The 26850-nt window shown below is 41.9% G+C and overlaps 1 protein-coding gene across 1 annotated transcript in view; it reads left to right on the forward strand.

Moving 5' to 3' along the window:
• Nucleotides 1-26850, forward strand: part of LOC126355430 (uncharacterized) — a 1825973-nt gene that overhangs the window by 1769832 nt on the left and 29291 nt on the right. Inside the window, exon 13 of the mRNA XM_050005738.1 lies at nt 23802-23926. Within this exon, the coding sequence (XP_049861695.1) occupies nt 23802-23926 (125 nt within the window). The remainder of the gene's footprint in view (nt 1-23801; nt 23927-26850) is intronic.

Consider the following 26850-nt stretch of genomic DNA (forward strand, 5'->3'; position numbering starts at 1 on the left):
CATTGGCCAGTAAGGTCGCCGGACCTCTCACCAATTGAGAACCTTTGAAGCATTATGGACATGGCGTTTCAAACTCGTGAGGTATTCTGACATTATAACGCGTCAATTGGACTGAATTTGGATCAATATCCCTCAGAAGAATATGCAACAACTCTATTAGTTAATTCCAAACCGAATAACTGCTTACATAAAGGCAGGGGTGGACCGACGCATTTTTGACTTGTTGAACTTGTGAAGCTCTTTCTCTTGAATAAATAATACAATTTTTCTGAAATTGTCGTCATTTGTTTGTCCGTTTATCGGCATTAATTTTCTCATTCGTGGTACTGAGCATGCACTACTCCGTTGTACAGTCATTTCCGATATCATACACTGCTCAAAAGAATTACGGAAACATATATCAACGTCCGGTATGTTAATTCTGTTTGGATACAAGCGGTACTTGTTGCCTTGCATAGCCTGAAGACATCGTAGTCGATGCATGCAACAAGTAAAGTCATTCGCCATCTATCAGCTGTGTTAAGCATTACAGTATCAAGTGACTCCTCCGAGGACGGTGAGTACTGGTGTCCCAGTGTTCTCTAGTGAGCAGCACGTTTGATGTTTGTCATTTATGGACGTTTTACTTAACCAAGTACGTGTAATGCGACTTCTTAATGCAATGAAAATTGCAAGGACAGCTTGTTTGACCCAAGAAGCAAGGATTTTCTGTCGTCTTGCTGCAGATGCGAATGTCTCTCGATCTGTCATCCATAGATTGTGGACACCTTATACGGAGACATATCGTCGGACAAAGTGCCGACGCATTAGAACCACGGTGAAGACCAATATCTGGCTATCACCAGAGAACTGCAAGATGATCTCAGAAGGGCCAGAGGAACCGCAGTGTCCGTTCGTAGTGGAAGCATTGAGTAACGGGAAACAAACTTACAACCCAGAAGTCCTTTTCGCCTAGTCCGCTTGACTCCATAATATCTTTTACGTCGCCTTCATTTCCCCCGTTACCAAGTCAACTGGCAACTTTTTCATTGGCAAAAGGTGTCCACATTTCCTCTGACGGAAGGTGATGACCGTGTTCGTATTTTGAGGCACTACGGTGAGCAGTACATGCCAAATGTTGTGCAGGAAACCGATAGATTCAGCAGTGTTGACACTCGTATGGATCTTCTCGAAGTCCCTGGTCGCATTAACGTCAGGCAGTAAATCGAATAGATCCTGTTGGACCATGTGGTGGTGCTACATAAAGTAGTGGCCCTGAATTCCTTCTCAAGCATGATTCGCCAGGGCCCATTTGGTAGGCGTCACCAGGTCAAAGCCTGGACACTGAAGCAGTGGAATGGCTAGCGTTGAGTCCTGATTTAAACCCTATTTACCATGTGTGGCACGTGTCACAAAGGCGTGTTCCTGATCGTCCTGTTCCATCACAGGCTCTCCAAGGATTTTCAAGGGCTCTCATTGAAGACACGGTGTGACGTCACGTGTGCTGGACTGCTGTTGAAATTGCTCGTCAATATTTTACAAAGTTTTAGTCTTCAGTTACTTATTTTAAAGTTTATTTGTGTCAATATATAAAGCTAAGTACTGACAAAGTTATTTGTGCACTGTTATACAGTTATTAAATTTAATAGTTTTCATCGGTGTTTCTTGCTGTTTGTGGCATAACAACAATTTAATAAACTTTTTGAAATGTTCGCTCGCTGTGTTTTTGAGAGTTTTGTGTGCGTTGAAATAGTTCAGTAAATCTCGTGTTTTAGTTTTCAGCTGACGTTTTTTATTTTTTCTAATGAAATATTTCAGTAAAATTTTCATTCAGTGTTCAGTTTCGTTGAGTGTTACAGTGGCCGCTTGAATTTTTGGATTTAGCTAATAATTTTGTGAAGTTTTGTTAGTATTGGTATTAGCTATGGTGTAGTAATATTAATACAAGTAGTTGATTTCTTAGTAGTCATATAATTTCGAGTCCGCTGTTGTTAGTTCTATAAATAGTTCTACTGGTTTAACTGAACTTAGGTAACATAGACGTATAGTTTTTTGTTTTTTTTCAGTAACCGAAAAATTTTACCATGTGTAAGAAGTGTGGGCTCTGTCGTAGGTTTGTGAGTAGTGGATTACGATGTGGGATTTGTTCAAAGTAATTTCATTGGGGGTACGCAGTGGGGAAGCTATTGGGCATTCTAACGAGGTTCTCTCCTGGGAATTCAGAATCTGTAGTAAAAATAAGTTGATGGAGGAGCAGGAGCGTAAGATCTGTGCCCTGCAATTGCAGTTACAACGCGCAGAGGAGGAACTAGATAAGCTGAGGAGGGTCAAGGGTGGTGGGGAATAGGTAGTTGGCAAGAGGACAGCTAGGAGGAGGAGGTATTCAGACAGTCATACTTTGCGTATATGCAATAGATTTGACCAATTGTCAGCGGTGAGTAGAGAGAAGCCTCTATTAGCTGTAGATGTAGGAAACATGCAGCAGAAGTCAGCAGTCAGGAGGCCTTGGTCAGTTGCAAAGTCTAACAGAAAGAAGGAGGTTCTGCTGCTAGGTAGTTCGCACGATATCGGTGTGGGCCAACAGTTGCAGGAAGTGTTGGGGAGTGAGTACCAGGTAACCAGGATTGTGAAGCCTAGTGCATGGTTGGCTCAGGTGACTGACAGCATAAGACAGTTATGTAGAAATTTTACAAAAGAGGATAAGGTGCTGATAGTGGGTGGAGCAGGGAACAGCCTTGATAGGGACGGGATATATGACGTAGGTGGTGACCTGGTAAAGATAGCTACTCAAACTGTTGGCACAAATGTGCAACTGTTTCAGCGTCATGATCGGTGCGTTAACATGGGGCTGGAGAGGGCGCTGATGGCAGAGGGCATGGGTCACATTTCAGTGGTGCCAGTTGGGTCCATCAGCAGATCATGTTTCACCTGGCATGGCCTGCGCCTCAATAGGTATGAGAAGGGGAGGCTGGCAAAGCTTATAGGTGACAGTGTATTGGGTGATGGTGGGATCATCCCTGGAAAAATTCCTCTAGTAGTTCGTGTTAGAGGTGAACCTCTTTTAGACTGAAGTCAGCTAATAGGTATACCTGCTTAAAAGAAGTCCCTCTAACTAAGGGCTCACCTTCAGAGGATGCCAAGTTTCCAAGCAGAGAAGGAATTATCATATTTCATCAAAATATAATAGGTATTAGGGATAAAGTTAAATAACTGCTTGCAGGCGTTGACTCTGGAAGTACTGGTATGTCGGAGCACCATTTCAATAATTTGACAATTCAGAGGCTTCCTTTACCAGGATACAAATTAGCTGGCTGTTTTTCAAGTACTTCCTTGCGGGGTGGGGGAGTGGCTATGTACGTAAAAAACAGTACTCCACTTGAGTCAATAAACCTGGCACAGCACTGCACTAAACAGATATTTGAATGTTGTGCAGAGGCAGTTGAATTTAATGAAACTAAACTTCTAATTGATGTTGTTTATAGGTCCCCTAACCCTGACTTTAGATCATTGCTGCTCGAGCTAGAGAGGGCTCTTTATTCACTTTGTAGGAAGTACCAGAAATTTGTTACATGTGGTGACTTCAATATAAAGTTTGTTTATGATGGAGCAAAAGAAAGGATGTTGGTAGATCTCCTAAATTCATATGATCTGATGCAGACTGTGTTTTTTCCAACAAGCGTGCAGGGGAACAGTAGCACCGCCATAGACAATATTTTTATTCATTCTTCATTACTAGTTGGCCATTCTGTTAGTAAAAGCGTGATTGGCCTTTCAGGCCATGATGCACAAATTTTAACACAAATATCTTTTGTACTCAACGAAATGTCACTTGTAATTCCAAACTATATAGGAAAGTTAATCCAGCAGCAGTAGAGAGTTTTTTTAAACCTTCTCAAGAGTGACAGGATGTTTATAGCGATGATAACATAGATAATAAATATAATGCTTTCCTTACCACATTCCTCATGCTCTTTGAGAGTTGCTTTCCATTAGAACGCTCTAAACGGCGTAGTAGCAGTAATAGGCAGCCAGGTGGCTGACTGATGGGATAGAGGGTATCATGTAGAACAAAGCGGAAATTATATCAAAATATTAGAAGTAGTCCGTTACAGTGTTGTAAGGTGCTTAGAAATGTTATTAGGAAGTAAAAGAGTATGTGGTATGCAAACAGAATAGCTAATTCACAGAATAAAATTAAAACCATATGGTCGGTTGCGAAGGAGGTGTCTGATCAGCAGAACATGGTCGACAATATGAAGTCAGTTCACAGTAAAAATATTTCTGTTACTGATAAACCAGATATATGTACAGTATTTAACAATCATTTTCTGAGCATTGCTGGTGAATTAAATAAAATTTTGCTTCTACAGGAGTCATATAACTCTCTTGGCAAATGGTTTCCGATATTGATGTCTGAAATACTCCTCTGTGATACCGACAAGGGGGAGATTTAATCAATAATTAAATCACTGAAGACTAAGGACTTTCAAGGTTACGATTCAGTGCCTGGCAGAATATTAAAGTACTGTGCTGCACACGTTAGCCCCGTATTTAGCCAAATGTGCAATTTTTCCTTTATGTATGGTCAGTTTCGTGAACGATTATAGTATTCAGTAGTAAAGCCGCTTTATAAAAAAAGGAGAAAGGGATAATGTACACTATTTTACACCTATTTCTATGCCATCAGTGTTTGCTAAAATTATTGAAAAGGCTGTGTCTGTAAGGATAATCGATCATTTTATATCACACGATTTGCTGTCAAATGTACAGCTCGGCTTCAGAAATCGCTTAACAACTGAAAATGCTATATTCATTTTTCTCTGTGAGGTACTGGATGGGTTAAACAAAAGGTTCCGAACGCTAGGCATATTTTTTTTTATTTAATTAAGGCGTTTGATTCTGTTGATCACAAAATATTGCTCCTGATGTAGGACCATTACGGAATACGGGGAGTAGCTCACAATTGGTTCACCTCTTACTTTAGCAGCAGACAGCAATAGGTCATTATTCACAATGTTGAGAATGGCTGTGATGTGGTGTCTGAGTGGGGTACAGTCAAATGGAGGGAGCCCAGAGATCAGTGTTGAGGCCACTCCCGTTCTTTATTTATATAAATAATATTCCGTCTAGTATTACGGGTAACTCTAAAATATTTTGATTGTTGATGACACTAGCTTGGTAGTAAAGAATGTTGTCTGCAACATTGACTCGGTTTCAAATAGTGCACTTCATGACCTAAGTTCATGGCTTGTAGAAAATAAACCAACGCTAAATCACAGTAAGACTCAGTTTTTACAGTTTCTAACACACAATTCAACAAATTCTGACGTTTTAATTTCACAGAATGAGCATATGATTAGTGAAACTGAACAGTTCAGATTTTTAGGTGTTCCGATAGATAATAAACTGTCGTGGAAAGCCCACGTTCAGGATCTTGTTAAAAGACATAATGGTGCCATTTTTACTACTGAACGGTGTCTGAAGTAGGTAATCGCTCGACACGAAAATTAGTCTACTTTGCTTATTTACATTCGCTTATGTCGTATAGTATTATATTCTGACGTAACTCTTCTTATTCTAAAAGGATATTTTTGGCTCAGAAACGGGCGGTTCGGGCAATAAGTGGTGTTAAGTCTAGGAACATCTTGTCCACCCCTGTTCACGAGGCTGGGTTTTTTGACATTGGCCTCTCAATATACATATTCCTTACTGTCATTTCTTGATAACAATATTAGCTTATTCCCAAGAATAAGCAGCTTTCACTCGGTTAATACTCGGCAGAAATCAAACCTGCATTTGGAGCGGACTTCTTTAACTCATGTGCATAAAGTTGTGCAGTATACTGCTGCATCCATTTTCAATAAGCTGCCACTCGAATTCAAAAATCTTAGTAGTAATCCACTCGCTTTTCAAATCAAAGGTGAAGAGTTTCCTCATAGGTCACTCGTTCTATTCTGTTGAGGAGTTCCTTGAAAAATTAAGCTGATTCTTGTTGTATTGTTGATTCAGTTTGCTTAAGCTTAACTACTGACTTTTTCGGGTTCATAAACAATTTAATTTTACCTATTATTACTTTTATGTTGTAATTTCATGTACTGACACATTCAATGACCTTGGAGATTTGCTTCTCAATTTGGTCCTACGGAACTTCACGTGTAAATAAAAAAATAAAAATAAAATGAATGGGAACGAATACTGCAGTTAACTTCGGTAGACTTACACGGAGTGTGCCACGTAGGTTATTGAAACACTCAAAGTTCAATTAGGAGCACAAAAGATAATGGGATGATCGATTGCTCCACTTTGTTTTCAACACTTGCCCGACATTTCAGTTCTTAGGTTGTTAATGAATGAGAATTAATGATTTTTTGTTGTGTAGGGTAATTAATATGTGTATTTTTTATTTAATTTCGAGTCTCATGATTCGGCTAAATGTTTAGAGAAAATATTTATTTACATATTATAGCTATTGTAAAGATAATATTAGCCAATCATTGCATCTCTATATATAATATATTTTCAGCATCAGTTCTATACTGGTCAGTATGTAGTGGCCGAAATAACCCATAACTGCCATCAACTAAAAGAAAGTTGCTGTCGAGTTGTGATATTTAAAAAAATGCTTTCGTTTCCAGTATTTTAAATGTGACAAACTCAGAGTGACGTCTTCGTCTTGAAACTTAGTCTGCGTAGGATCCCGGAGCAAGAAGTGGTCATAAATGAGTAGCTGCCTCTTTCCTTCGCGCTTCCCCCCCCCCCCCCCCCCCCCACCCTCTTCCTGCGCTCACTAGGAGCACTTTCTGGGTAGCGGGCAGAGGCCAGTAAATCTAGAGCGACAACGGCCCCGAATTACCACCCGATGCGCGACCATCTTCTTATTATGTTTCCGCTCGACGCTCTCTGCTAAAAAAAGAGGGCGTCTCGTGGCAGGCAGCCCTCGGCTCGCGCCGCTGATTTATGTAACGGGCCACGCGGAGGTGGAGACAACCGTCAGCACGAGTTGTCTGCAGTTTTAAGTCCTGGCGAAAACTATGGAGGCAGGAGCTCGCTCAGAATATCCTGTGCAGTGCTCAGCCACGGAATTAGCTCCCCTCGCTTGGAAACACAAAAGGTGGACAGCAACTTCATGTCATAGTATCGTTCAACAAAATTTAATTAACAATTCTGTCGGATCCCGTTGCGTCAATAGTCGCATTAGAAATATCGAATAATGCGAGGCTGATTCATTTTGTCTGAAGGAGAGCATATAATAAACCGGGGGAGTGAAACAAACGAATTACCAGTCCTTCTGAATCCAAAATACACGGCACAAGCCGCGCGGGATAGCAGCGCGGTCTACGAGCGCCTTGTCACGGTTCGCCAGGCTTCCCCCGTCGGAGGTTCGAGTCCTCCCTCGAGCATGGGTGTCTGTGTTGTCCACAGCGTAAGTTGGTTTAAGTTACATTAAGTATTGTGTAGGCTTGGGGACCGATGACCACAGCAGTTTGGTCCCATAAGACCTTACCACAAATTTACACTTCACGAAGTTACAGAAAAACAGGGAAACAGGGAAAGGATTTGACATTTCACAAGTAGATGCCTAAACCCTAAGTGGCTGCTTTCCCGACAGTCTTGCTTCTCCGACTGGAGCTAAAGGCAGAATCCTATAATTTTTATTATTTAAGTTTCTAAGGAAACACACACACACACACACACACACACACACACACACACACAATGATATCCAAGTTTATCTGACAAGATCAAAATATATTCTGGTAACCAAACACATTACTTTTGGGCTCCAGTGTTCACAACTAACATATTAAGTAATATATGTAATTATTATTGGTGCCTCTGTCACGTAATCTGTTGGAATGTCTACTGTCGAAAAGTTAAACATTCACTACAAATTATTGCACACAAACACATTAAATCCACTGTTGAAACAGGATGTTGTAAGTCTAGACGAGTGACATAGGTCTTACAGCTGTGATTTATCATTTTCAGTGGCGTAGTTAGCTACACTCAAGAGCGCACGCGTCATCGATTTCCATGCAGCTGTTTGACGATTTGATGGTACAATATCTGAACGAAAAGTAACTACGCTCGTGATATTTGCTGAAACTGATTATCTCTCTCTCTCTCTCTCTCTCTCTCTCTCTCTCCCTCTCTCTCTCTCTTTCTCTCTCCCTCTCTCACTCTCACACACACACACACACACACACACACACACTTTTAATATTCGCCAGGATAATTGTTCAGTACACGTTACTTGTCTCGCTACCGACACGACGTGGTTGATTGTTGTTCTCGAGACACGACACGCAATTTCGGAATTATCATTCTCAGATGGATTACCAATACTCAGCCGTCAACACTGATACGAAATACTAAACATCCGTGGTAATAATTTTAATTGATTCAACAAAATTACTATAAACTCCGTTCTGCAGTCGCAGCAACGACGCTGCATTCCATACGCACCACAGAAGTTAAGCCATTACTAAGTACACTTGGTCTCTCAGATCGCCAGAGAGGCGACTATCGATACCCGCGGGATAGATAGTAACACTATAGTATGCCTACAACTACCATTATGCTGTATCTCTTGTAATTTACGCCTTAACACAGTTAAATTAGGTCGAGGCATTAAAAGCAAGCGTATGCCCACAAATCACACAGGCTGTGCTCCGGCTATATCTCTTGTCAGAATTTGTTAACGTAAAACAAACGAGAGATTTGAGAATTGCAATGTCAATTGTTGTGCTTTTTCACATACTGCGATAAATTCTGTCCAGATTCGTTAAAATAAAGAGCGTTTTGGGATCACCTTTTGTGTCACGCATGGACTGCAATAGCCAGCTGCACTGCTGACAACGAGTACCAGTACATTATTTTTTAAGGTTCCACTTGAAGGCTGTATCCGTCTCCGTGAACATCGGGAAATTTGACACATAAAGGCAAGTCGACATTTCTCATACGACTCTGTTCTTGCATAGCCGGTTACAGGAGACATTCGCTCATCTTTTGTATTTAGCAAAGTGGAATCTCCACATAACAACAAAATAAGAAATTCCGATCGTGGATCGCACACTAAACGAAGATAATGAAGTTTATTGTAAAGAGTACACTACAATTCAAAATGAATGATTGTGTATGGAATTACAATACTAGAAAAAAGAAATTACGATCATTACTGCACGTCAAGGTTGTCTTTAGCACGAAAAGGGCTGCACAGATCTGCCACAAACTCTCTATAGAAAAGTGTGAAACCCTAAGGGTATAAAATGTCACAAAGACATCAAAATTAAATTTGAAAACAAATTGAAAAAAATTCTCCTTCTCACAGCTCCTTATTCCACGTAGAATAATTTCTATTTTTGTAATATGTAAAAGTTACTGGGTAGGAATTACTAATTCACATTGTTGAAAAAAATCTTGTGAATGGTCAACAAGAAGCCATATGTACATATGAATGTGTAAAGTAAACGTTAAAGTATTCATCCACATCATTACGATTAATTGTACAAATGAACCACGGAACATGAAACTACTAACTTCCCTCTTTTGTGTTGCACCGGATTACCAACATTGAGGAGTTTGTGTTAAAGTGTTTGACAGATGTTTCGCTTTCATTCCATTTGCTAACGCGGTTGCTATTGTGTATATAATTCGGTTATTACATTAGGTTGACCCATTTAAATTGTTGAAATATTTTCAGTTATGTGTGTTCATTCATTCCGTATACACTAATATCAGCATGCATAATAGCAGCATGCACTGTCCACCAGAAAAGCGTTGTTCTTCACTGGCAAGCCTACTGCTACATTTATATGTATACTGTGATCTATTTGTCTATTTCTTATTTATTTTCAAACGTGATACTTATTTTTAATTATCGTTTGTCATTAGTGATCTAGAATATTAATAACAAACGATCTTCCCAATTACACATCTTGTTTCTGTTCTACTTGTGTTTGTTCCAGAAAGAGGTGGCGGTACTTATTTCCTTGATTCGGAAGTCTAGGTTACCGAGATTTTAAACTATTCTACGGTATATTTCATACCGAAAGGATAGTCATCAACCCTCAAAAGCCATCTACGTAATAATCCTGAATCACGATCGGTTTCTACCGCTGAAGGTCGTTATTAAATCTCTATGTTAACGTTTTCTACCTGCACATATCTAGTACATAGCAAGAGAGGCATAGCAATTGTAAAACTACTTAGACAAAAAAGGGCAGCATATTTACTCGTACACGTGAAAAGTTATAACATTCTTTACATCGTCAACGTTTTAGAAAGAAAAGTTGGTCAATTTTGGTTTTGATTTTGTCAGTTGACCTAAGTTTTGTTGCAATTTTTGAATGATGACTGTGATGTGACGGCGCGGCATTTGCCTATTGGACTTTGACCCACTTACCTCTGTAGGTTTCCTTAGAATCACGGACTCTCCTGAAGCGAAGTATAACGCGATGCGACCTGGAAAATCTGTTTAAAAGATAGGCTGCACTGACGTGTCAGCAGTGTGCATAAAACCTTCAGTTTCCTTTTGTAAAGAAGTTTCTTTATCACAAGTCTAATTTGAACCTGCTAAGTAGTAAAAAATTCTTGTTGTTTTGTATTCTCATTTCAACAGTTCAAAATTTGGAAATTGGAAAACTGTGGTAAGGACCATGGGACCAAACTGCTGAGGTCATCGGTCCCTAGGCTTGGGCACTACTTAGTCAAACTTAAATTAACTTACACTAAGGACAACACGCAAACCCATGCCCAAGGGAGGACTCGAACCTCCGGCGGGGGGAGCCGCGCGAACCGCGACGAGACGCCTCGGACCGCAAGGCTACCCAGCGCGGCTTTAACAGTTCATGGTCTGCTACTATGTCCGCCCTAAAACACCGCTTTTGACGAAAAAACGCATACTTCCTCATGATTTATGCTATCTCGTTCACTCACATATCTCATTACCTCAGTAGGAGACAGCGTAACTACGGTACTCGCGACATGATAAGAGTATCTAAAGAACTACAACTTTTAACGGCCAATAAAGAGTTTGAAATTCTTTAAGAGTTATCAGTTTTTGTACGCTCGCTCTATTCTGTCCAGATCATCAACATTCAGTAATCAAAAATATTCGCACTTACGATAGCGTAGTACACCACGTGGAACTTTAACGCATCATAGCAAGTAGCAAAATTCTGCAAAAATCTAAGAACTTTCGGAAAAGTGGTTGACAGATTTGGAGAAAAGAAAAGGAACTATATGGATATCAAGAGCTCAGATGGCAAGCAGTAGGCTACTAAGCAAAGGAGGGAAAGCTGAAAGGTGAAAGAAAACGAACCTGAAGACAATATTGTAGAAAATAAAGACAAATTAGTTGAAGATAATGAGGATTAACATACTACGAGAAGCATTTGGCAGAGCACTGAAAGAAGTCGAAACAAAGCCTCTGGGGTTGTCGACATCCCCTCAGAATTACTTAGATATTTTAGAGAGCCAGCCATGACGAAACTGTGCCATCAACTATTTCAATTTTAAAGAAAGCAGGTGCCGATTGGTATGTATATTACCTAACTATAAGTTTAATAAGTCATGGACGCAAAATGCTGACTCGAATTCTTTAAAGGGAATGGAAAAACTGGTGGAAGCCACCTCGGGAAGATCAGTTTGTGGTTTGAAGAAATGTAGCGACACGTGAGACAATTGTGACCCAACGACTCTGCATAGAAGGTAGCTTAAAGAAAGGCAAGCCTACGTTTATAGGATTTGTAGACTTAAAGGGAGCTTTTTACAATGTTGACTGGAATTTATGTTTTCAAATTCTTAAAGTAGCAGGGATAAAACATAGAGAGTGAAGGATTGCATACAGAAACCAGATTGCACTAACAAAGAGTCGAAGGACATGGAAGAGACGCAGTAGTTGAGAAGGTAGTGAGACAAGACTGCATCCCCGATGCTACCACTCTGTACAATAATTAAACAGTGAAGGAAACTACCGGAAAGTTTGCAAACGTAATCAAAGTGATGGAAGGTAAAATAAAAACTTTCAGGTTTGTAAAGGACTTGTAAGAGCAGTTGAAGAGAATGGGTAGAGTCTCGAAAAGAAGTTATAAGATGAGCATCAACAAAAGTAAACAATGGTAATAGAATGTAGATGAAATAAATGTGCGATGCTGAAGGAATTGGATTAGGAAATAACGTACTGAAGTAGTAGATGTGTTGTGCTATCTGAGCAGCAAAAACTGATGAGGCCGAAAAATAGGGAAAGCTTTTCGAAAAAAGAGGAATTTGTTAGCATTTTCTATGAATTTAAGTGTTAGAAAGTCTTTTTCTGAAGATATTTGTCTAGGGTGTAGCCTTGTAAGGAAGTGAAAAGTGGACGACAAGCAGTTCAGACAAGACGAGAATAGAAGCTTTTAAAATGTGCTGCCATAGAAGAATACTGGGGATTAAATGGGGAGACCGTGTAACTGAGGTACTGAATCGGATTGTGGAAAACAACAGTTAAAGAAGAGCAAGGGATCAATACAGTAAGCAGGTTCAAATCGATGTACACTGGAGTACTGGAATAGCGATATGCACATATACAGATGGCGGTAGTATAACATACGCAAGGTATAAAAGGGCTATGCATTGGCGGAGTGTTATTTGGGTTCAGGTGATTCATGTGAAAAGATGTCCGACGTGATTCTGGCGGCACGACGGGAATTAAGACTCATCACGGAATGGCAGTTGGAGCTGGAGGTATGGGATATTCCATTTCGGAAATCGTTAGGGAATCCATTATTCCGAGATCCACAGCGTCAAGAGTGAGCCAAGAATTTTAAATTTCAGGCATTACTGCGAGCACCGCAGTGCTCGACGGCCTTCACGTAACGACGGAGAGCAGCGGCCTTTGCGTAGCGATGTCAGTGCTAACAGACAAGCAACACTGCGTGAATTAACCGTGGAGATCCATGTCGGACGTACTACGAACGTATCCGTTAGGGCTGTGCGGTGAAATACGCCATAGCCCTACGGTAGAAGACGTGTCTTCGCTAACAGCACGACATCGCCTGCAGCGCCTATCCAAGGCTCTGCGCCTTTTCAGTTGGGCCCAAGACGACTGGAAAACCGTTGTCTAGTCAGATGAGTCCCGATTTCAGTTGGTAAGAACTGATTGTAGGGTTCGAGTGTAGTGCAGACCCCACGAAACCATGAACCCAACTTGTCAACAAGGCACTGTGCACGCTGGTGGTGCCTCCATAATTGTATGGGTTACGTTTACTGCAGATGATTATGTTAGGCTACTTGGAGACCATTTGCAGCCATTCATGGGCTTCATGTTTCCAAACAATGATGGAATTTTTGTGGATGACAACGCGCCATGTCAGAACATTCTGGACAGTTCGTGCAAAAGATTTTGTACTCAGATCACCTGGCATGAATTGCATCGAACACTAATGCGACAGAATCGAGAGGTCGGTTCGTGCGCAAAATCCTGAACACGCAACACTTTCGTAATTATGAACGGCTATAGAGGCAGCATGTCACAATTTTTCTGCAGGGGCTTCCAGTGAATTGTTGGATCCATGTCACGTCGATTTGCTGCACTACGATCTAAAAAGGAAGTTCGACACGATATTATGAGGTACCCCATGACTTTTGTGTAAGTTGCCGTAGTTATTCAAAAGCGAAGAGGTTAGCGCAGGATAGACTAGCGTGCACAGCTGCGGCGAACTAGTCTTAGGACTGCAGACCATAAAAACTGAAACAGTTTTCAGTAGGGAGCTATAAAATTTGGTTTTTAGGTAATTATGAATATCCCCGAAAATATTTCAAGTACGGAATTGAGACTCGAACAACAGTTAACCATTGTTATTTTGAAAGAATCTACAAAATTTCTTCCTAATTTATATGTGATAAATGATCTAATTAATTTACAGACGGATGTGTAATTTAAACGATGTGCAAAGGGTACGCAAGTGACTAAGCCTGCAAGTCATCAATCGAGAACAGAAACGACAGGTGGCATCTTCCCAGTGTGGCGACGCGATCAGTAGACGAAATTAGGTATCAGCTGCCAAATTTCGGCAACAGTTTTTCATGACAGCACATTATAATTATCGCATTACAGATGATAGCAAATAAATGATGTTTAGATATGCGGTCGACATTAATTATGATTCGATATAGAAAAGGTCAAAACAGTGTCCCTTTCAGAGAAACTGAGTATATTTTTAGTTCACATATACCTGGATAAACTGAAAGAACCAGAGGTTGTACAAAGTTTCAGGGAGAGCATAAGGGAACAATTGACAGGAATGGGGGAAAGAAATACAGTAGAAGAAGAATGGGTAGCTCTGAGGGATGAAGTAGTGAAGGCAGCAGAGGATAAAGTTGGTAAAAAGACGAGGGCTGCTAGAAATCCTTGGGTAACAGAAGAAATATTGAATTTAATTGATGAAAGGAGAAAATATAAAAATGCAGTAAATGAAGCAGGCAAAAAGGAATACAAACGTCTCAAAAATGAGATCGACAGGAAGTGCAAAACGGCTAAACAGCGATGGATAGAGGACAAATGTAAGGATGTAGAAGCTTATCTCACTAGGGGTAAGATAGATACTGCCTACAGGAAAATTAAAGAGACCTTTGGAGAGAAGAGAACCACGTGTATGAATATCAAGAGCTCAGATGGCAACCCAGTTCTAAGCAAAGAAGAGAAGGCAGAAAGGTGGAAGGAGTATATAGAAGGTTTATACAAGGGCGATGTACTTGAGGACAATATTATGGAAATGGAAGAGGATGTAGATGAAGACGAAATGGGAGATACGATACTGCGTGAAGAGTTTGACAGAGCACTGAAAGACCTGAGTCGAAACAAGGCCCCCGGAGTAGACAACATTACATTAGAACTACTGACGGCCTTGGGAGAGCCAGTCATGACAAAACTCTACCAGCTGGTGAGCAAGATGTATGAGACAGGCGAAATACCCTCAGACTTCAAGAAGAATATAATAATTCCAATCCCAAAGAAAGCAGGTGCTGACAGATGTGAAAATTACCGAACTATCAGTTTAATAAGTCACAGCTGCAAAATACTAACGCGAATTCTTTACAGACGAATGGAAAAACTGGTAGATGCGGACCTTGGGGAGGATCAGTTTGGATTTCGTAGAAATGTTGGAACACGTGAGGCAATACTGACCTTACGACTAATCTTAGAAGAAAGATTAAGAAAAGGCAAACCTACGTTTCTAGCATTTATAGACTTAGAGAAAGCTTTTGACAATGTTGACTGGAATACTCTTTTTCAGGTTCTAAAGGTGGCAGGGGTAAAATACAGGGAGAGAAAGACTATTTACAATTTGTACAGAAACCAGATGGCAGTCATAAGAATCGAGGGGCATGAAAGGGAAGCAGTGGTTGGGAAAGGAGTGAGACAGGGTTGTAGCCTCTCCCCGATGTTATTCAATCTGTATATTGAGCAAGCTGTAAAGGAAACAAAAGAAAAATTCGGAGTAGGTATTAAAATTCATGGAGACGAAGTAAAAGCATTGAGGTTCGCCGATGACATTGTAATTCTGTCAGAGACGGCAAAGGACTTGGAAGAGCAGTTGAACGGAATGGACAGTGTCTTGAAAGGAGGATATAAGATGAACATCAACAAAAGCAAAACGAGTATAATGGAATGTAGTCAAATTAAATCGGGTGATGCTGAGGGAATTAGATTAGGAAATGAGACACTTAAAGTAGTAAAGGAGTTTTGCTATTTAGGAAGTAAAATAACTGATGATGGTCGAAGTAGAGAGGATATAAAATGTAGACTGGCAATGGCAAGGAAAGCGTTTCTGAAGAAGAGAAATTTGTTAACATATAGATTTATGTATCAGGAAGTCGTTTCTGAAAGTATTTGTTTGGAGTGTAGCCATGTATGGAAGTGAAACATGGACGATAACTAGTCTGGACAAGAAGATAATAGAAGCTTTCGAAATGTGGTGCTACAGAAGAATACTGAAGATAAGGTGGATAGATCACGTAACTAATGAGGAGGTATTGAATAGGATTGGGGAGAAGAGAAGTTTGTGGCACAACTTGACTAGAAGAAGGGATCGGTTGGTAGGACATGTTTTGAGGCATCAAGGGATCACAAATTTAGCATTGGAGGGCAGCGTGGAGGGTAAAAATCGTAGAGGGAGACCGAGAGATGAGTACACTAAGCAGATTCAGAAGGATGTAGGTTGCAGTAGGTACTGGGAGATGAAGCAGCTTGCACAGGATAGAGTGGCATGGAGAGCTGCATCAAACCAGTCTCAGGACTGAAGACAACAACAACAACAACATACGTTTATTAGCTACAGATCAAACGGCGATCGCGCGATCGTTTTCAGTTCATTTCAAGCTTCCAGTTTTCCAGTTACAGCTTGAGAACTTCGTGGGTGGTTGAGAAAACAGGAATTAAATAACCATGTAGACATTGTCTGTCAAGTATTCCCATTAGTTCTATTAACTGTAGTCTCTACTCTCATAAAATTGCCCGTCAGATGCCATTCTAGACGATAATATCTTCAATACAATAATTACTGAATAGCAATGTGGAACTCAATTACATGTCTGGTTGGGTTAGCAGTTAAGTTCGTGTTGCTACACAACGTTTCTGCGCAGAAAAAAAAAATGGTTCAGATGTCTCTGAGCACTATGAGACTTAACATCTATGGTCATCAGTCCCCTAGAACTTAGAAGTAATTAAACCTAACTAACCTAAGGACATCACACATCACCCAGTCATCACGAGGCAGAGAAAATCCCTGACCCCGCCGGGAATCGAACCCAGGAACCCGGGCGTGGGAAGCGAGAACGCTACCGCACGACCACGAGCTGCGGACTTCTGCGCAGAATGCATACACAAAATCATTAGAGTTGAATTATTCCTACTCACTTTTCACCTACGCTTCCTTCCGGATGGTCCGGATGAAAGAGAACTTGATGCTCGTTTATTCTGAGTAACCTTGAATCCAATTATTTAGAAGTTTCGAGAGTGAGATTTTCACTCTGCATCGGAGTGTGTGCTGATACGAAATTTCCTGGTAGATGTGGAGGACCGAGACACGAACTCGTTTGCCTTTCACGGGCAAGTGCTCTCCAATTTTTTTTAAAAAATATAATTTTGTTCTGTATTGATCTGTATTGTTCATTTCGTTTGGTCTGGGCGGACGTCACAGTACATCCGCTCAAGCTGATCGTTAATTCCTTCACTCAGTTTTTTTATTACAGAGGACAATCGGCCTTCTGACCGAACACGCTGAGCTACCGTGCCGATATACCAACTGAGCTAGCCAAGCATGACTAACGCCCCCTCCTCACAGCTTTACTTCCTCTAGAAGTTGATGAATAATGAATTCCATTAAAATTAAATTGAACTGTTGAAAAATTATTTCTCTGATAAACATTTAATCAGAACCAGAATAGAGTGTCTTGAATTAAGCACATAAAATGAAATGTTAAAAATCAAATCACTGTTGAGATTGCTGATAAGCGGATGGCTTTGATGAAGGTAGGTTGGAAAATCCCTTCGCAATTAAGAAACAACTCAATATTTATTTTATGGTTTGTTATTTTCGCGTCCAAGACAGTACAGAACAGTTACTTAAAAATTCAGAATAATACAATATAATATCTACAATATACGCATTAGAGTTTCTACGTGTCAAATTGATTTTGAAGTCCAGAAGTCGACAGTCTTTTGTTTCCTTCGCCTGTTCAAAACGTTTTCCACGTCTGGTAGGACAGTTGGGAACCAGCAGCGGGTTCTTCCTTTAGGTTTTGGCAGTTACTTTCTTATAAGATATTAAATGAAACTCAGAATTGCAGGGGAATTTTGATGCGTGATACGCATTACAGAATACAATACGCACTTCATGTATCAGGGTTCAACAAGTGGCGGGTATATAGGATAAGCACACAGCACATGCACTCGAACATTCGTACTAACAGTCCATGTAGAGAGAAGAACAGAACGTATAACAGTACTTTTATACGTCAAACTTATATAAGATTTTAACGGTCAACGGCGTGGTCAGTAACTTGCATAGAAATTCTCAGCCCCGGAAAAACGAAAAATACGGAAACATTCGGAACAAAAGCAATTTGGAGCGTGATAAGGACTTTAAATTGAACGACGAAGTTGAATAAATGATTATGGTGTTTTGAGAGCTCACCACGTGCCGAGAACGTACTTAAGCATTCCGTCTTCAGGCCACGAGTGGCCTACCGGGACCATCCGACCGCCGTGTCATCCTCAGGGGAGGATGCGGATACGAGGGGCGTGGGGTCAGCACACCGCTCTCCCGGTCGTTATGATGTTATTCTTGATGGAAGCCGCTACTACTCGGTCGAGTAGCTCGTCAATTGGCATCACAAGGCTCAGTGCACCCCGAAAAATGCCAACAGCGCATGGCGGCCTGGATAGCGGACACGACGCAAAACACACAACTCGCTAAAGATATTCGAATAAAACAAATTCACTCTGATACGGAAGATTATTAATAGGGCAACAGACAAAGAGGATGAAGAGGATGAATCGGCAGAGCTGAAAGCTCAGTTTACCACCCGAGAAGTATGTGGTGGCGGTTCACTATCTCGCAAGAAAGCCAAACTCGCGAAATGAAAGAGAATCGAACAACAGACAAATAATTCTAGCACGAATACACAGAAAATGCACATAACATTCACACGAGATCCATATTATCTGAAATGAGATATCCGTCGCTAAGATACGGTATGTCAAAGGAGCAGACTAAGGAAACGGAATATGACACCACTGCCTAACTGAAATGAACTATACGATATGATCTGCTATGATTACCCCTGAAACAAACACCATAGAACCTCAAACTACACTGTCCTATACTTTGAAAATTTCTAACTTACACTACTACAGTTGACCTGAAAGGACGCGTGCACTTACACACTACTACAGTTGACCTTAAAGGACGCGTGCACTTACCGAATACCCAGGGCGCAGTGCTGCTCGATGGTACCGGACCGCAGTGTGCAAGCAGCCCCAGGAAAGGTGAAAGAAAATACGTCCTGAATACTTGTAACAACCCACGTAGTACTGCTGACTGTGGTCACTAATGTCTCTTTGGCCCAGTATAACTCTAAGTGAGTTCTACACAAAAGTTGGTAATTCTGCCGCTACCATCAAAAGAGCTCGTCTTCTCAAACCAAAGCATTTTGATACGCACTCTGTGTATAGGACATGATCAGGAGTGGAAGAAGGAACACAAAAATTTAGCATAAATGCATAATAAACATAGTTATAGGAGTACATAAATACTAATAGATATACATGTGCATGAATATTAAAAGAGAAACTGAAAAATTACATGATTTGCATATTGAAATGCCGCTGTGATTGTCTTTCTCCCCAATTCAAAGCCACAAATGCAACGGCAATAAAAGGTGCCAAAGAATATAGAAAAACCGAATTCAACTCAACTGAACCAACGGAACGGCTCACTTGGAGGTGTTTCAGAAGTCCAATAAACGTTTTATAAATTAGGCGGCAACACTATACCGTAATTGCACCGCCTTTTGTCCCGTTACTCGCCGCCGTAGCCGAGGCTACTAACGTAAACCTGTGCGGTGGCTCTCGACCCTGAGGCAGCAGCTTCTAATTCTGCTGGTGGGAGAAATTTCAACCGCTAGTATTTCGTCGGCAAAGGGGATAAGAGGCGGCGGTGCAAGTTTCCCGACAATAAGACTTTACGTCCTGAAACCAATACCGAAACTTTCCGCAGTTTCTCTTCAAGAAGCGCATGCGACCTTGATTCGCAGATAGTTCTCCTTCCATCTGTGGACCCGTTGGTGAAATTCGATAGAAACAGACAATGTCCCAGCACAGCGTTTCATCTTCTCCATTTCTCGTTACCATATGACACAAGAGTGACACCACTATATCAGAACATATACAAACATCAATTACCATTACCCACGCTCAACAAATCCACTTAAGCCAAAAATCTCAAACAGCTTTGGCAAAAGGGACGTTGTCCGTGGAGGAGGAAAACCTGTCGCAGACAGGCGGCTGAACCAACGGAGTCCCCCAACCAACTATCCCATACAACCTTTTCTTTTCTTACTTGAAAAATTATGACTTGGATCTAACGTCGCTTATTCTTTTTTAAAACTTGCTACCAGTTTCGACAACACATGGTGTCATCTTCAGGTTCCTAACGTAACCTGCCACCCACAACCGTTTTCATGTGCAACGAACAGAATCGTATGCAGCCGGCCAAAATTAACTGGATTCCCTACCTTCTGTGGCAATAATAAGCCCAGCATGTTAATTTTGGTCCACTGCATACGATTCTGTTCATTTCACTTGAAAACGGTTGTGAATGCCAGGTTACATTCGGGGCCTGAAAATTATACGTTGTGGTGCCGAAACTGGTAGAACTTTTTAAAAAAGAATAAAAGACGTTAGATACAAATACAGCAACTTGTTTTGACATCATTATTCAAGAACCACGTGTCCAGCTCCAGTCACACTTGATGAATTACCAGAGACTTTTCTTTTCTTTGTCCTATTCTGCTACATCTCTAACTTCTACAGGTTCCTAAAAACTGTTATAGAAAGTCATATCAACAATAAGTTTAAACTTCATACCCCAAATAACTGCAATACGCAGTTGTCTCTCGATAATTTACACTTATGACGTGCCCATATACACATACGTTTATCAGTAAAAAAATTGCCGGAGATATCAATTCGGGTCGCCTTTCATATCGATTGATCATAAAAGTTCCATAAGCAATCAAACCATAAGGCGGAAAGTTTTCCAAACTTTTAACAATGAACGTAATACAGAATCATCACGACGTTAAGCCATGCTGTCCCAGGAACAACTTCGACGCCACTTAAAGTAAAATGTAAAAGTCCACCACTAAACACAGTTTTACCACATGGAACATCATTATTATCATTACAGGCCTAGTCTTTCTCTGCATCTAAAACAGTCTTGTAAATAGTAGGACGCCAGCAGAATACATGATGAACACATCGTCGAGGCATCCCGGTTCAAAATGGCTCTGATCACTATGGGACTTAACATCTGAGACCATCAGTCCCCTATACTTACAACTACTTAAACCTAACTAACCTAAGGACATCACATACATCCATGACCGAGGCAGGATTCGAACCTGCGGCCGTTGCGGTCGCGCGTTTACAGACTGAAGCGCCTAGAACCGCTCGGCCAGCACGGCCGGCCAAAGGCACAAGGAAATAGGTGTACCATCAGAATATGTTTCGGCACAGCACAGACTGAGGAAAGTGCCGACTCTCTAGTAGACCCAAAATAAATAAGTCACAAACAAATTCAGCGTGCGGAAGCCATGGCTGGAAATACCAGATCGAGATCGAGATCCAGGAAGACTCTTTGCAAGTTACTCAACCCCAGCAGACGCACGCTTGTGTGAATTTCGTGCGCGCTTAAACGTCGCTCGAGGCGCCGCAGAGGTGCCACTTCATGAGACGTCACGGAAACCGTAGCTAAACAACGAAATCCAAAGAGGTTCCTCAAACATAGGTATTGATATGAGTGAGCACGTCGCTCAACATGTACACAATGAACTCCCCGCCCAACAGAGAACATTACCACCCACCGTGTAAAGCACCAACACTGAAGTATGGAGGAAATAGTGTAACTATACGGGGGTGTTTTCGTGGTTATGGCATGATCCCTTACTGCGTTTAAGGAAACGCTAAATGCGGTAGGATATGAATACATCTGACAATATCGTGTACTGCATACTGTAGAGGAACAGTTCAGATATGTTGATTATTTGTATCAGCGTAACAGTGCACCTGGCATAAGGCAGGATATGTGAACCAATGGTTTGTGGGTACTAAAACTCCTGAGGTGGTCTGGCCTCTCCCGAATCCCGACCTGGACCCATGGGAACACCTTTAGCAGTAGTTAGAACGGGAACATTGCTCCAGACCCCAGCGCCCAACATCAATGCGTCCGTCTCTTGAAGAAGAATGAGTTCCCATTCCCCCACAAACATTCAGATACCTTATCGAAAGTGTTCAGGCTACAATAAAGGCGAAGAGTGGGCACACCACTTATTAATGTCCGTTAATGGGTGTACGGACACTTCTGGTTCGGTAGTGTAGCTCAACACATATCAAAATGTGTTATTATAGATGTAAACCTGTTGTGCTTGAATGTTGTTGTATTACTCCTGTAATTTGTTCTGTAAGCTTTGGTTATATTTCAGTTTACAGTACTTAATGATCAGTAACTGAAGATGTGTTTTTGATATCAGAATCGATTTGTCATGATTCTGGATATATTATTTGCCTTATAGTTGAAACTTACATTTACGAGGTGCTTTCAAGTTCTAAGGCCTCCGATTTTTTTCTCCAGACTGGAAACAGATAGAAACATTCGCATTGTTTTAAAATGAGGCCGCGTTCATTGTCAATATGTCCCAGAGATGGCAGCACCGTACGGCAGATGGAATTTTACCGCCAGCGGTGAGAATGAGAACTGTTTTAAATATTTAAAATGGCGACATTTTCCTTACTTGAACAGCGTGCAATCATTCGTTTTCTGAATTTGCGTGGTGTGAAACCAATTGAAATTCATCTACAGTTGAAGGAGACATGTGGTGATGGAGTTATGGATGTGTCGAAAATGCGTTCGTAGGTGCGACAGTTTAATGAAGGCAGAACATCGTGTGACAACAAACCGAAATAACCTCGGGCTCGCACAAGACGGTCTGACGACATGATCGAGAAAGTGGAGAGAATTGTTTTGAGGGATCGCCGAATGACTGTTGAACAAATCGCCTCCAGAGTTGGCATTTCTATGGGTTCTGTGCACACAATCCTGCATGACGACCTGAATATGCGGAAAGTGTCATCCAGGTGGGTGCCACGAATGGTGACAGACGACCACATGGCTGCCCGTGTGGCATGTTGCCAAGCAATGTTGACGCGCAACGACAGCATGAATGAGACTTTCTTTTCGTCGGTTGTGACAATGGATGAGACGTGGATGCCATTTTTCAATCCAGAAACAAAGCGCCAGTCAGCTCAATGGAAGCACACAGATTCACCGCCACTAAAAAAATTTCTGGTAACCGCCAGTGCTGAAAAAATGATGGTTTTCATGTTCTGGGACAGCGAGGGCGTAATCTTTACCCATTGCGTTCCAAAGGGCACTACGGTAACAGGTGTATCCTACGAAAATGTCTTGAAGAACAAATTCCTTCCTGCACTGCAACAAAAACGTACGGGAAGAGCTGCGCGTGTGCTGTTTCACCAAGACAACGCACCCGCACATCGAGCTAACGTTACGCAACAGTTTCTTCGTGATAACAGCTTTGAAGTGATTTCTCATGCTCCCTACTCACCTGACCTGGCTCCTAGTGACTTTTGGCTTTTTCCAACAATGAAAGACACTCTCCGTGGCCGCACATTCACCAGCCGTGCTGCTATTGCCTCAGCGATTTTCAGTTGGTCAAAACAGGCTCCTAAAGAAGCCTTCGCCGCTGCCATGGAATCATGGCGTCAGCGTTGTGAAAAATGTGTACGTCTGCAGGGCGATTACGTCGAGAAGTAACGCCAGTTTCATCGATTTCGGGTGAGTAGTTAATTAGAAAAAAAATCGGAGGCCTTAGAACTTGAATGCACCTCGTACTAGTAACGATAGGCTGGACACCACCTGCCAAAAGTATCTGTCGGTAGAATCATACCCAACCTATGTTTGAGTGGTGCGCTGCACACTTGATGCGCCCGATCCCCTATCTGCGTCATGGGCTAACGCCATCACACTTGTATGTTGCAGCTCGTGGCTTTGGAATGCGTGTCGTCGGAGGAAAGACGGGTGCCGACGGCCGGCTGTTCGCCTACATCGTTTGGACCGTTCCGGGCGGGCCTGCAGAGAAAGGCGGACTACAGCAAGGCGACAAGGTGAGGCGTCGCTTGTACGGTACCCACATAGCCTCACAACTTTTCTAGGCTTCATACACCTGTTCATTTCTGGAACCCTTTTACAATATCGGGAGAAACCTACAGAGAAACCTGCGAGAAGATATAGCGACCTGAAAGTTGTCGAAACAGTGTTACGCAACGAAACCTAAACAAGATGTCAGTGCAATCACACGATGATAATGGTGATGATAACGATGATTGGTTTGTGGGAAGCTCAAATTCGCGGTCATCAGCACCCTTACAAAATTCCAATTTTTCACACAAACACCCAGTCCCCGGACAGAGAAAATCCCCAATCCGACCGGAAATCGATCTCAGGACCCCGTGATCCAAGGGCCTCAATGCTAGGTAACCACACGAAAAAATTTGCATTCACACGTAGGAACTAGTATGTGTTTGTAAGTTCAAGCAAATAACTTTTTGGACAAAAACGTGCTCTACTCTTTGTTAATATCTGGAACACGATCACAAATGTCCATAGAATATCGTAATCGAGTTATGTCAAGTAGCAAATATTCAGAACAACGATGTTACGACACAATCCATTACGTATTTGCTGATCAGTGTTTTGTAGCTTTTTAGGAGCTATCTCTGTAGTTTTTAATAGATCCTCCCTAATACTTTGCCCTCAGGCGGCACTGAAGTAACCATAAAGTTTCTCTGGCGAACACATCGCATTGGGAGCTACAACTCAGATGAAGTGCTTATGAGTACCAAGCCCTGAGCTGGCGTCAGAGTGGCCTCGGAAAAATACGTGTTACTCAGTTTGGTGCTGCTCCTCGTCCCTCACAGGTGCAGCACTTATTGTCTACAGACAACATTTTCTGCATGACGTTGCCTAAATAAATTGTGTTTTACAGTGCTACTGTCTTAAAAAAAATCGGACAAGTGAGGGTAAGAGGAGGTTTGAGAGTTCCGTACAAACTTAATTATCAGTAGAGATAATAATAATAATAATTTCGTGTGAGTCAGCAGCCAGGAGCAAGTATGTCTGTTGGGCGCCACTTCGGCGACTTGCATGTGCCCAACCAACCCCACTTCCTCAATCAGGGAAAGGGGACCTATAATTTAACAAGAAACCGGAACGTCGTCTCATTACTGTCCACTCCTCACGTCGTTGAGACGTGAACACCAGGTTAAAACGAAGACTGAAAAAATTTGTTGTCCGACCGAGAATGTAAATAGTTTATCTATAGGTGCTGGTAACTGAGGCTCCGAGTATCAAAATGTATGATATAAATGGCCACCATTTTTTTATTTAATTCACGTTGAAGCTTTTTTATTGTTTACACCGCCAAGGAACCACGTATCTTAATAACTGACACGAATATAAACATCGTACCTCTATCAGTTCCTAAGGAAAATGGGTCTTAACAGACGGACAGACAGACAGTCGGAAGGGCAACAAAGCAATCGTATAGGAGTTCCGTTTCTTACCGACTGAGATACGCAGCCCAAAAATGAAGCCCTGTATTTCAATATAAATTACTTAAAGTCCTGCACCGTGTTTTTCCATATGTTTCCGTAAGTCTAGTCTTGGGAACTACTTTACATAATTTCTAGCGTTTTTCACTAATAGGTAGACCGACTGACAAAAATGTCATCGTATGTAACTTATAATTACATTCATTATGAGTCTATAACATATATACACTACTTGCCATTAAAATTGCTACACCATGAAGGTGACGTGCTACAGACGCTAAATTTAACCGACAGGAAGAAAATGCTGTGATATACAAATGATTAGCTTGTCAGAGCATCCACACAAGGTTGGCGCCGGTGGCGACACCTACAACGTGCTGACATGAGGAAAGTTTCCAACCGATTTCTCATACACAAACAGCAGCTGACTGGCGTTGCCTGGTGAAACGTTGTTGTGACGCCTTGTGTAAGGAGGAGAAATGCGTACCATCACGTTTCCGACTTTGATAAAGGTCGGATTGTAGCCTATCGCGATTGCGGTTTATCGTATCGCGACATTGCTGCTCGCGTTGGTCGAGATCCATTGACTGTTAGCAGAATATGTAATCGGTGGGTTCATGAGGGTAATACGGAACGCCGTGCTGGATCCCAACGGCCTCGTATCACTAGCAATCGAGATGACAGGCATCTTATCCGCATGGCTGTAACGGATCGTGCAGCCACGTCTCGATCCCCGAGTCAACAGATGGGGACTCCTGCAAGACAACAACCATCTGCACGAACAGTTCGACGACGTTCGCAGCAGTATGGACTGTCACCTCGGAGACCATGGCTACGGTTATCCTTGACGCTGCATCACAGACCGGAGCGCCTGCAATGGTGTACTCAAGGACGAACCTGGGTGCACGAATGGCAAAACGTCATTTTTTCGGATGAATCCAGTTTCTGTTTACAGCATCATGATGGTCGCATCCGTGTTTGGCGACATCGCGGTGAACGCACATTGGAAGCGTACATTCGTCATCGCCATACTGGCGTATCACCCGGCGTGATGGAATGGGTGCCATTGTTTACACGTCTCGGTCACCTGTTGTTCGCATTACGGCACTTTGAATAGTGGACGTTACATTTCAGATGTGTTACGACCCGTGGCTCTACTCTTCATTCGATCCCTGCGAAACCCTACATTTCAGCAGGATAATGCACGACCGCATGTTGCAGGTCCTGTACGGGCCTTTCTGGATACAGGAAATGTTCGACTACTGCCCTGGCCAGCCCATTCTCCAGATCTCTCACCAATTGAAAACGTCTGGTCAATGGTGGCCCAGCAACTGGCTCGTCACAATACGCCAGTCACTACTCTTGATGAACTGTGGTATCGTGTTGAAGCTGCATGGGCAGCTGTATCTGTACACGCCATCCAAACTCTGTTTGACTCAATGCCCTGGCGTATCAAGGCAGAGGTGGTTGTTCTGGGT

Source organism: Schistocerca gregaria, chromosome 3 (assembly GCF_023897955.1).
Source record: "Schistocerca gregaria isolate iqSchGreg1 chromosome 3, iqSchGreg1.2, whole genome shotgun sequence".
In the NCBI taxonomy this organism is placed as follows: domain Eukaryota; kingdom Metazoa; phylum Arthropoda; class Insecta; order Orthoptera; family Acrididae; genus Schistocerca; species Schistocerca gregaria.